Source organism: Rhinichthys klamathensis, unplaced genomic scaffold (genome assembly GCF_029890125.1).
Source record: "Rhinichthys klamathensis goyatoka isolate OS25496 unplaced genomic scaffold, OSU_Roscu_1.1 h1tg000437l_1, whole genome shotgun sequence".
Classification (NCBI taxonomy): domain Eukaryota; kingdom Metazoa; phylum Chordata; class Actinopteri; order Cypriniformes; family Leuciscidae; genus Rhinichthys; species Rhinichthys klamathensis.
Genome location: NW_026606933.1, coordinates 468,536 through 480,405, shown reverse-complemented (window position 1 = coordinate 480,405; position 11,870 = coordinate 468,536). Strand labels below are relative to the sequence as shown.

General features: G+C 42.5%; 1 protein-coding gene across 1 annotated transcript; it reads left to right on the top strand.

Annotated features, from left to right (window-relative positions):
* Positions 1-610: 610 nt before the first annotated feature.
* Positions 611-6,266, top strand: LOC130071343 (nuclear factor 7, ovary-like). Its single transcript, XM_056236084.1, has 6 exons — positions 611-1,128; positions 3,423-3,518; positions 3,721-3,951; positions 4,031-4,053; positions 4,135-4,253; positions 5,760-6,266. The coding sequence occupies exons 1-6, from the start codon at positions 727-729 to the stop codon at positions 6,248-6,250; spliced, it is 1,362 nt and encodes a 453-aa protein (XP_056092059.1). The 5' UTR covers positions 611-726; the 3' UTR covers positions 6,251-6,266.
* Positions 6,267-11,870: the final 5,604 nt, after the last annotated feature.

Sequence of the window (11,870 nt, the reverse complement as noted above, 5' to 3'; positions counted from 1 at the left end):
TAATTATCACAAATACCAATTTTTTATTTCATTTGCAGCTTATGCTGGCTAATTATGACATTTAACCTGTTATCAAAACACTGAACAACTAAACAGTGTGTTTCCTAATAGAACTCTATCGCGGGTACATTAAGACAGTGTGTCTCAACTGTACCCTGATGGCCACCTCGCGCATTTCTCTAGATTTTGCAATGACCATGCCTGAAACAATCCCATGAAATATGCCCGTTTTTAGGGCACAGAATAACGTTTGTGATTATAGTTACGTTTAACAGTCACATAAGGATAATAAGCTTTTCATTGTGGAGTGTGCATGGTGAAGTGAACGTCTTACCTTAAAAAAAAAACAACTTTTGCCGATATCTTCGGAGCGGAGATGCGTCCATTGATAAAATTTCCCACGATCAAAGAGGACAAAATACGCATGTGCACAGCAAAAATCACAACTTGTGCTGGCTGCGCACGCAAGTTATTTAAGGTGTCTCAACTGTACCTATGTCTCAACTGTACCCAGTCTACCCTACATATGGTAATTCTGAATAATGTCCCTAGGGGCACCTCATAGTCTCTCTCGACAAAAGCAAATAAGCAGCGATCTGTGGAGACACTTTCAAGAAAGATTTTTGAGACATTTGTTTCTGAACAGAGATCGTTGTGATTCATTTTTAAACCCGTCGTTCAGAAAGTGAAAGTAAAGTTTATGTTGCTGGAGCTCAAACGGTGAAAATGGCTTCACTAAATGTGTCTGCAGAAGAGCTTTCTTGTCCCGTGTGCTGTGACGTCTTCAAGGCTCCTGTTCTTTTATCATGTAGTCACAGTGTCTGTAAAGAGTGTCTTCAACAGTTCTGGAGAACCAAGAAAACTCAGGAGTGTCCTGTCTGCAGGAGAAGACCCTCAAGAGAAAATCCTCTAGTTAATCTGACGTTAAAAAACTTGTGCGAGTCAATCCTGACGGAGAGAAATGAGACGTGTTCATCAGGATCTGAGGAGATCTGCAGTTTACACAGTGAGAAACTCAAACTCTTCTGTCTGGAGGACAAACAGCCTGTGTGTTTAGTGTGTATTACTTCACAGAAACACGTAAATCACACAGTCAGACCCATCAGTGAAGTGGCTTCATCATATAAGGTAAGACAAAAAAATATCTCTTGACATGAAGAGAGTAGCGCACACGCACACACACACACACACACACACACACAGGGCCCTATCATACACTCCATGTAATGCAGCACCAGGCGCGACTCAAGTGTGTTTTTGCTAGTTTCAGCCCGACGAAGTTTTAATTTTCACGTCCTGCGCCACGTTGTTTAAATAGCCAATGCATTTGCGCACATCTGTTCAACCATGGGCCGCTGGTCTGAGAACGAGGAGTGTGTTCAGGCGCATTAGACCGTTGCTATTTTGAGGAACAGAAGTAGACACTGTACGCGCGTTGTGGACCCGCCTATAGGCTCATATTACTAACGCGTTCTTTAAATAACAAAAAATAATAATACTGAGCCATTGACCAACTGAAACGCAGTATTTATTTATTTTGTTATTTAAAGAGTGCGTTAGTAATATGAGCCTATAGATACTACATACTGTACATTACATACTGTACATTACATACGCGTACATTCTGGTTACTACACACACGCAGCCCTTTGCAGTTGCCTTGGCAGCCTGATCATTGACACAGCACTTTCTAAAAAAAAATAGTTTGAATAGACTCATGGGTGAATGTGAGTCAACAGAACTAAGTTGCGGTCCAGTTTCCCGTGCAGGAAGGAATCGCAGTCTGTGGAACCATGTCAACATCAGTCTCTGTTTTCCATGACAGAGTGGACTGCCTGTTGCTTGCCTGCTTGTTTGCCTAGGCTCTCTTCATTGTCACATCTGTTAAAAAACAAAAAAACAAAACATGAGCATGCTGATAACACAATCAAAGAAACTGTATTATCATTATCAATCACTAATGGCCATGGATAAAAAAAAAAAGACAACAGTTTTTGTAATTTCACACAAGAATAGACACTTGTATATTATGACGATGTAAACACAATTACATTTCATCTGTAAATATTACGTCGGTGCACTTACTCAGTATGATTCTCGATCGCACTGAGAACTGAAGGACACCTGCGTGTCCCTCTGCGTGCTGGAGAAGGAGAGTGTGATGCAGACACATTCCTAAAAAAAATTTTTTTTAAACTGTTAGCATACATAATCCAAAGTAAACTGATGGGCAATTAATGGGTATGGACGCACAATGTATATCTCTTGATGGGCTATAGGACAGAAGATAAATATCTATTGATGGGCCATACACCGCGCGTCACCGCGAGTATTCATGGGCCATAACGTATACACCGCGCGCATTTAGAGCATTTCAAACATTTACACCTGTATTCACAATCATCTGTGCAGTATTTTAGCAAGATAAGCAGTGTCATAGGCTAACCAAAACAGAACATTTATATATAAAAATATAATGTCTAGTATTTAGACAGTATTTTACCGGAGGCTGAATATATATTTGCACTAAAACACATTATATTTACACCTTAGCAGATATTCGCAAATAAGCTTCATTACGCATAAGCTAATCAAAACTGAGTGAAATATATTTAATATACAAATGATTAGAGAGTAAAGTTATCACATTGAAAGTTTACACTTGAGCACATGAATGTTAGGGATATTGTAAGGCAATCGTTCCTGTAAGGAACGAAAACTAAGCAAAATATAGTCTGAAAACATGAGTTCTATATGATCAGAAAAAGAATTATATAACACTAAACAATATAACACTTACTCCGAACTTGTATCCTCGGCGGGATCAATTCGCTCTTCAAAATGCAGCCGTTCGTCGTCTGAGTTGCATTAATCTTCCTCTGAGGGAAAGGTGAATTCCACCTTACAACTTTGTAGACATTTACATTCACAAACAGGCGTATTACACACTGCGTGAAAGGGAATATTCGAAGAAGCATAATAGGGGCACTTTAAGGCCTTTTAACCAACTTGATGCTGTTGGAAAAGTCCTATTTAAGTGTTGATTTGATTGAATAGGGCTGCAGTAATCAGGACTGGTTGTGGTTAGTCCAGCTGAACCACATTATAATACATTTCATAGATTTGAGGAATTAGTAACTACAGGGGGCAAATACATTTTCACGCAGGCCTTGTTGGTATTGGATAACTTTTTGCTTCAATAAATAACATTTTCTTTTACAAACAGTACTTTTTATTTACTCAGGTAATCTTTGTTTTATGTTTTAATTTCTGAATCAATTTAGTATGAGATCTGCACAAAATTGTAAGAAATCAGGATGAGGGCACATACTTTTTCACTGTATTATATGATCATATCACTGTATTGTCTTCTCTTCTTCTCTTCACTGTAATCTTGTTTTATGTTTTTTGTCCAATTCTAGGAGGAGTTCAATACAGCACTGAAGTCCTTACAAGAGAAACTTAAACGCAACGAGAAAATGAAAGGAGAGTTTGAGAAAACAGTTCAACACATCAAGGTGAGGAACCAGAATCAAGAGTCATGTATAGTATCACTGTAAACAGTTATGATTTAATATAATGGATTCCAGTTGATTATTTCTGTAAATGACGAGCAGAAATCTGCTTCTGGATCCGTTATATGTCGGGTATCGAGTTTATCTCTGATATGAATGATGTGAGTCGATTGAGATGATTGAAGTGAATGTGATGTGATTTCAGGCTCAAGCTGAGCACACAGAGCGTCAGATTAAACATCAGTTTGAGAAGCTTCATCAGTTTCTCAGAGATGAAGAAGAAGCTACAGTCACTGCACTGAGGGAGGAAGAGGAGCAGAAGAAGCAGAGGATGAAGGAGAAGCTGGAGGAGATGAACACACACATCTCAGCTCTTTCACACACACTCAAAGACATGGAGGAGATGATGGAAGCCAGTGATGTCTGCTTTCTGAAGGTCTGATCTCAGCTCATTGCTTGATGATCATTGGTTGATTGATTGAGTTTTTGATGATAATGGTGTGTTTGTTCTGCAGGAGTTTCCAGTCTCAATGGAAAGGTGAGTGATCTGCTCCTGTCTCTGGTCTCTCTGGTTCTGATCCAAAGCCACTGCAGTTCTGACTCCTGAATGTTCTTCCAGAGTCCAGAGCTCACGGCCGGATCCACAGATGGCTTCTGGAGCTTTGATTCATGTGCCGCGATACTTGGGCAACCTGCCGTTCAGAGTCTGGAAGAAGATGCAGGACATCGTCCAAAACAGTGAGTCTGACGGCAGGAGATCTGAGCTGGACATGATGGATAGATAGATAGATAGATAGATAGATAGATAGATAGATAGATAGATAGATAGATAGATAGATAGATAGATTAGAAATATTAGACATAATGGCAGTTTAATTGAGTCTAATAGAGACAGAGTGACACGCGTCATAATCTGAAAACGCCCACCGGGGGGAAAACAATCCAATTTATGTCCCGAAACGCTCGTTTTTTGGGTCGACAGCTTATAAAAACTTAGTTCTGGGTTTTTTAGCTTGTTTGCTGTTCACCTTGTAACATAAGAGCTTTTAGACATTGTTTATTTTAAGTCATAAATGACAAGGAGGCAGCTTCACACAATACAAAGTCAATGGAGACGGTTGGATTGCACCCCCGGTGGGCGTGGCCTAAATGCGCTCGGTCTCTGGGATTCTGTCTGTTTAAATATGATTTTTTTGTCAGTTGGAGTTTGAACAGTTTTGGCTCATTTGAAGATTCTGTCAAAGACAGTCGATGATATTAAGTAAGATCGATCAGTTATAACAAAGTAGTAAGTCTGATCAGTTATAAAAGATAAAGCCGGAGTCAGAACAGTCTGAAGCTCTGAGCCGAGTCTGGAGGTTGTTAGGAGGAGTTTTAGAAAATTAGAACATTTAGTCACAATTAGAATGTTAAGTGTTTTTTTAGTTAGCTTAGATAGTAGCATATCATACAGCTATCTGAAATTATTAGAGATAACGTTTTTTCACCATATGCAATATTTTTGGATAAAAAACTTTGATAACAAATATGATACAAACATAATTCTGTTTAAGAATTAATTATGACATGACATGCTTGTAATTTAAAAAAAATTATATTATACCTTATTGTCGCAAAACATACCTAAAAATGCAATTTCTTTCACTTTAACTATATAAATAATCAGGATAAAAAATAACAGATTATTACATGAATTAAAGTTTGATTGATTACATCAAGAATCAGGAGAACAGTTTTAGATCAGGCATATTACTGGGGTCCTAAACTGGGACTCCACACCGGAACCAGAGGTTTCCATGGTAACGGTCATAAACAGTCTATGCTAGCGGTGCTCTAATCCTCTGTTTAGAGAGCTTGGGAACTAAAACATGTGGGAACACGACCTGTTACTCCTACAGTAGCGCCCCGAGAATACGGTGATAAGAGCCAATAAACTGAAGACACAGCATAAATCTCAACAGATCTCATTGATTTATTGTTATTTAAATTTAAATTTACCCAAAGTATCAGTTTCTCTTGATGGACACGAATGTCTGAATCCCATATTTAATGTTTGTAGTTGATGCCGTTAAACACTGATGATAAAAACGAGTGTGAAACTAATAACAGCACTGACAGTGATCAGAGGAAAATGTGTTTGATCAACAGGACGAGTGTCATAATTCATAATAATCTGTGTTGGGTTCACTGTTGATCATTATATGAAGATCAGAATAAAAGCATGTGTTGATTGTGTCTCATCAGCTCCTGTGATTCTGGATCCAAACACGTCTTATCCACATCTCGTCCTGTCTGATGATCTGACCAGCGTGAGACTTAGCGGAAACAAACAAACTCTTCCTGATAATCCAGAGAGATTTGACGGGTATCCCTGTGTTCTGGGTTCAGAGGGTTTTAACTCAGGAACACACTGCTGGGATGTGGAGGTTAAAGAGAGTTTAGTCTGGAGTCTTGGAGTAACTACAGCATCAAACCAGAGGAAGGGATGGGTTTTCTTCAACCCTGATGTCTGGAGAGTGTCGTATGGATTGACTCCAGGTTCTGGTTTTCCTGTTAAACAGAAGCTTAATCGTGTGAGAGTGAATCTGGACTATAATGGAGGAACGGTGTCGTTCTCTGATCCTGTAACTAACACACATCTACACACATTCACAACCACCCTAACTCACACACTTTTTCCATTCTTCTGGTGTTTTTCTTCCTCTCTGAGGATCTTACCTGTCAATAGTCAGTAAACGTCACTCCTGTAGATCTGGATCTTCCTTAGTGCTGATATTAAAGTAATAACGTACTCGGTTACTAACGTAACCTTGGTTCTCTCTAGAAGAGGGAACGAGTACTGCGTAATATCTCACGCTATGGGGAAAACCTCTTTTCCGCGAGATATTGAAGCCAAAAATTATCCTTAATTTTGAATCAATGTAAAACGCGTTGCGGCAGCATGCAGACATAGGCAAGACGGCTCGCGTGCCTATTGGCTGGCCTGTGGCAACTGCAGCAGCCTATCGAGAGAGGCCCTCTCATGACGTCAGATCCAATGGGGGCGCTTTGTGCCCACTCCGTCACATCCCGATAAAGCGGGCGTGGTCTGGGCCTATAAATATAGCTCAAATGGGCTGATATATCTGGTTTTTCATCGCCGAAGCGAACCAGAGCGTTTTGCAGGCACGGCAAGATACGCAGTACTCGTTCCCTCTTCTAGAGAGAACCGAGGTTACGTTAGTAACCGAGTACATTCTCTTACGAGAGGTTCTCTCGTACTGCGTAATATCTTACGCTATGGGGAACACTATTTAAAATGCCGTGCATGCTGGGATCCAACACCAAAGTCCCAAGGGCAGGTGCCCGGGGCACATATAGTGCATAATCACCAGGGACTCACAGAGAGTCTGAGAAGAGAGGCTAAAAGCGTCATTCTCTAATAAGTGGCCTCCAGAGAGGGCTATACACATATAATATGGGTCTTACACATTGGCCCTCATTTATCAAAAGTGCGTACACCAAATTTCCAGCGTACACCTGGCGTACACTCAAAACCACGGTGACTTTGAGATTTATCAATATGGACGTTGGCGTACGGCACGCTCAAATCCTACGCCAGCTCAGGAGGTGGTGTACGCACGTTTTGAGTTAGTGCGGAAATGCGCAGAAAAACAATTCCTAACACCACAAAATGCACTGACAAACTAAAAGATATGATATATTATGACCCACAGTAAAAAAACAACAACAACATGGTAATTATAAACTTCCGTGTTTATTTTTGTGCAACATGGACTTCAATTTTTAATTTGTATGACTTTACCAAAGCATTTGATTTGTAAGCGTATTCCTTCAGTTGCGAGCCTGTGCGCTTTACCCTGACGTTTCAGGGTTATCCCCGGCAGGTGCGCAATGACTGGGTTCGGTAATGAAAGACTTTCAATGACCAAAAAATAATTCAGACTGACAAAATAATAAAAATTACATTCTTCTTCTTTTAAATAATAATAATAACGACATTATTCTTCTAAATAACAAAAAGCGTCATTAATAAAAAAAATCATAAATGGTAATGGTAAATGATATAAGAACAATATTACAAATTGTCATGCAATTATTAATGTGAATGAATGGTACTCCACATCACATCATCACTATTGTACACCTACATGTGACGTGATTCGAAATTGAATGCTAATAATAGACTGTAAGATGCTAATTCAAAAGACGTGCTGTAAAATAATGCATTGATATAGGTCATTTCGGCTCCACGTCAGAGAAGTTTCTCTTCTTTGCCGTCTTCCGTGTGTCCATGGCGTAAAATGAGGGCGTGGGGAAAGCGGAGACTTGAATATATAGGGGCGTGCTATTCTAATGACGATCGTTTTCAGCCGCGGGATTTATCAAGGGCAGGTATTGCGTACACCTGGATTTCAAAGGTACGCACAGCTTCATAAATCAGGCGGTGAGAGGAGTGTAAGCATGATCTAACGCCAACATATACGCTTGTTTCTACGCAAGAATGATAAATGAGGGCCATTGTCCATGGGGTTATTTTATCGATTAGCGAGCGGTGCTCAGCAGTTTTCATTATTCTGAGCCGAATGTGGCGGGGCAGATAATAATGAATATATATTGTCTTTCATTAGACCGACAGCAGTTTAGCCTGCAAGGTGGGAACCTCTAGGTTATAAAACCTTATAAATGTAGACGGGGAGGCCCAGCCTGCCGCCATACAGATATCTTGCAAGGTAACTCCGCTAGACCACGCCCACGACGAGGCAATGCCTCTTGTGGAGTGCGCTCTGACACCCAAGGGACACTGTAAGAGCGAGACACATAAGCCCTTAGCGCCCTGACTGGGCAAAGGGAGCTTGCATCCTTTTCCTTGTTGTGAACCGGCAGGGCGGATGGGGAAATGACCTGGGCCCTGAACGGTGTGTTGAGGGATTTAGGCACGTATCTGTGTCTTGGTTTGAGTATGACTTTAGAGTCATTTGGCCCAAACTCCATACACGCCACACTCACAGAGAGCACTTGTAAATCCCCTACGCGCTTCACTGAAGCAAGAGCCACAAGAAAAGCTGTCTTGAAAGACAAGTGTTTCATATCCGACAGATGGATTGGCTCGAACGGGGCACCTTTCAAGGCTTCCAAAACCGTGGAAAGGTCCCACACAGGGATAAAAGGGGGTCTGGGAGGGTTCAGCCTCTTAGCCCCTTTAAGGAAACGGATGACCAAATCGTTCTTTCCCAGTGACAGGCCAGACGCTGGTTTAATAAACGCTGCTATGGCTGCCACATAAACCTTGAGCGTGGATGGGGTCCTACCCTTATCCAGTAGCTCTTGAAGGAAGGAGAGAACTTCCGTAACCCCACAGTCTGGTGGTGAAAAGCTTCGAGCTCTGCACCAGCCAGAGAAAACAGACCATTTCGAGGAGAAGAGACGTCTAGTAGACGGGGCTCTAGCCTGTGTGATCGTGTTTAACACTCCCTCTGGGAGGTTAATGGGTACCCGTTGATGGCCCACACATGTAGGGACCACAGCTCCGGGCGAGGATGCCAAATCGAGCCCTTTGCCTGAGACAGGAGGTCTTTCCTCACTGGTATTGGCCATGGGGCAGTGCTCGTCAGCTGCATTAGAACTGAGAACCAAGTCTGGTTTTTCCAGAGCGGAGCTACGAGTAGCACTGAGCATCCATCCTCCCTGATCCGTTCCAACACCTGAGGCAGGAGCGAGATGGGGGGAAAAGCATAGAGCGGGCAGCGGGGCCATGCGTGGGCCAACACGTCCTTGCTCTTTGAGAAGTATTTCGGACAGTGAGCGTTTTCCTGAGACACGAACAGGTCTACTTGCGCTCTGCCGAATGTCTCCCACAGCAGTAGTATCGCTGTGGGTGCAGAGACCATTCTCCTGCTGGCACATTGGCCCTGGACAGTCGGTCCGGTCCCAAATTTAGGTGACCAGGCACGTGCGCTGCTCTCAGTGAGCGCAATTTGTGCTGAGCCCAGACCAGGAGGCGTTCCATCAGCCTGTAAAGGTTTCGGGACTTGAGGCCACCCTGGTGATTTATATAGGCTACCACTGACATGTTGTCCGCACGGACTAGAACATGGTGGTTTCTTATTTTGGGACAAAAACGCCTCAGCGCGTTGTCGACTGCCATAATTTCTAGACAGTTTATGTGTAGAAGCTTCTCCCGTTCCGACCACTGGCCAAAGAACGGTCTGCCTTTGAGCAGCGCTCCCCATCCCGAGGTGGAGGTGTCCGTGGACACCGTCATCACGCTTGAGGAAGTCCTCAGGCTTACACCTGACTGATACCAGTTGGCCGCTTTCCAAGGTCTCAGCGCCGAGACGCATCTCTGATCGACCTTGAGGCGAAACAGACCGGAGGCCCATGCTCGAGGAGGTACTCGAGCTCTTAGCCATAACTGCAGTGGGCGCATGCGAAGCAGACCCAACTGGAGTACTGATGATGCTGAGGCCATAAGACCCAGCATTTTCTGAAACCTCTTCAGCGGGACTATAGTGCCGCAGCGGAAGGATTTCGCGGCACGCTGAACATTCAGTCTGCGCTCTGACCATAGTTGCGCTGTAATAGACAGCGAATTTCAGTTCTGTGCCCAGAAAAAATATTTTTTGGCTGGGGGACAGCAAACTTTTCGCCCAATTGACTCTTGAGACCCAGATTCTCGAGGAGATCGAGTAATATGGTCCTGTGTTCTATGAGCTCTGAACGTGATCGAGCTAGAATCAGCCAATCGTCCAAGTAGTTCAAGATTCGCATGCCCTGAATTTTCAGGGGTGCGAGAGCCGCATCCATGCACATCGTAAATGTACTGGGTGCTAGAGACAGGCCGAATGGAAGGACTTTGTATTGATATGCCTGGCCCTCGAAGGCGAATCTCAAGAATCGCTTGTGACGTGACGCTATCTGTATTTGGAAATACACGTCCTTTAGATCTATTGACATAAACCAGTCCCCTTGTCAAATCTGCGCGAGGATTTTCCTGGTCGTGAGCATTCTGAACTGGCGTTTGATAAGCACGCTGTTCAGCTGTCTTAGATCTAAAATGGGTCTGAGACCCCCGTCTTTTTTCGGTACCAGAAAATATCTGCTGTATATGCCCCCTTCGCTCTGAGCTTGAGATAAAGGCTCTATAGCCCCTTTGCTCAATAGTTTCGCTATTTCGGCACGAAGTAGATGAGCTACCTCTTTTCTCACCGTGGTTTCGACACGCGCCGCATGACGACAGGGACGTCGAGCGAACTAGCGAATAGCCTCTGTTTATAGTGTTCAGCACCCACTTCGATACCCCGGAAAGCTTTGCCCACACATTTGCATGAATAGCTAGGGGTAGAATGAGATCTGGGCTCTGGTCGCGACATAGTGGCGATCGCAGAGCTTCGGTGTGCTGTAACGCAAACATTGTGTTCGTAATGTTCGAGGCGGGGGGCGCACTGATCACAGCGGGCAGCCTGGTCGCGCTCGTTTCTCTTATGGCAGTTTGCTGTGAGAGAGCGAGCGCGACAAGATCTGTGTGATCTAACATGTCCGTGAGTGAATGTGGGCGCGGGACAGCGGGCACATTAACCCTCTGGGGTCTAAGGGTTTTTTGGGGTCCTTCAGATGTTTTGACATGCCCTGACATTTTTGCTTTTTTCAGTTGCTTATAAACAAATTACTGGCAAAGGTGTAATTACACTCTATTTAGCACAAACAGGGCTACCATAATATCTGAGCAACATGTATGTACATGTTTGTATTTTTGAGAGAATATTGTTTATGCATGGTTATTGAAAAAAACTAAAACTTAAAGTTTCTGAAATAAGGCCACAAAACGCATACTAAATATGTGTCCACAAGAATTTTGACTAATGGGTGTTGTCGCCTTGAGTTTTTTCTTCAAAATGATCTGAAAAGCATCCATTCTAATCATTCACATAAAACAATACATTCGTTTAAATTTTATTTGACACTTTTTGTTTGGAAAGGCAATATGCGCAGAGGTGTGACTTGCTGTGATTCACACCTGAGAAGACAATGGGCCCGCATAATGGGGCTGCATACTAATAGAGCTGCATACTAATGAGGCTTTCATTCAGGTGTGTCACTGAGCCACTAGAATGCAAGGACAAAAAAAAAAAAATATATATATATATATATATACGTATATATATATATATATATATATACAATACAAAATTGGTTCACAGTTCCAATTTTTTCTTCTTCAAATTGTGCTTGCAAATTGTATAATATCCAAGGTAAACATTTCTAGTAATTGTGCAGTTAATTCTCATACTGTATTTACAGAAAGTTTTGGAATATATCCCAAATGTGTCACTAATAAAACACAATACAAATAAT

Excerpts from the sequence above, each read along its gene's own strand:
- LOC130071343 (XM_056236084.1), top strand. The coding sequence starts at position 727 with ATGGCTTCACTAAATGTGTCTGCAGAAGAGCTTTCTTGTCCCGTGTGC. Across the intron at positions 1,129-3,422 it reads AAGTGGCTTCATCATATAAG|GAGGAGTTCAATACAGCACT; the intron begins GTAAGACAAAAA and ends GTCCAATTCTAG. Across the intron at positions 4,054-4,134 it reads TTTCCAGTCTCAATGGAAAG|AGTCCAGAGCTCACGGCCGG; the intron begins GTGAGTGATCTG and ends ATGTTCTTCCAG.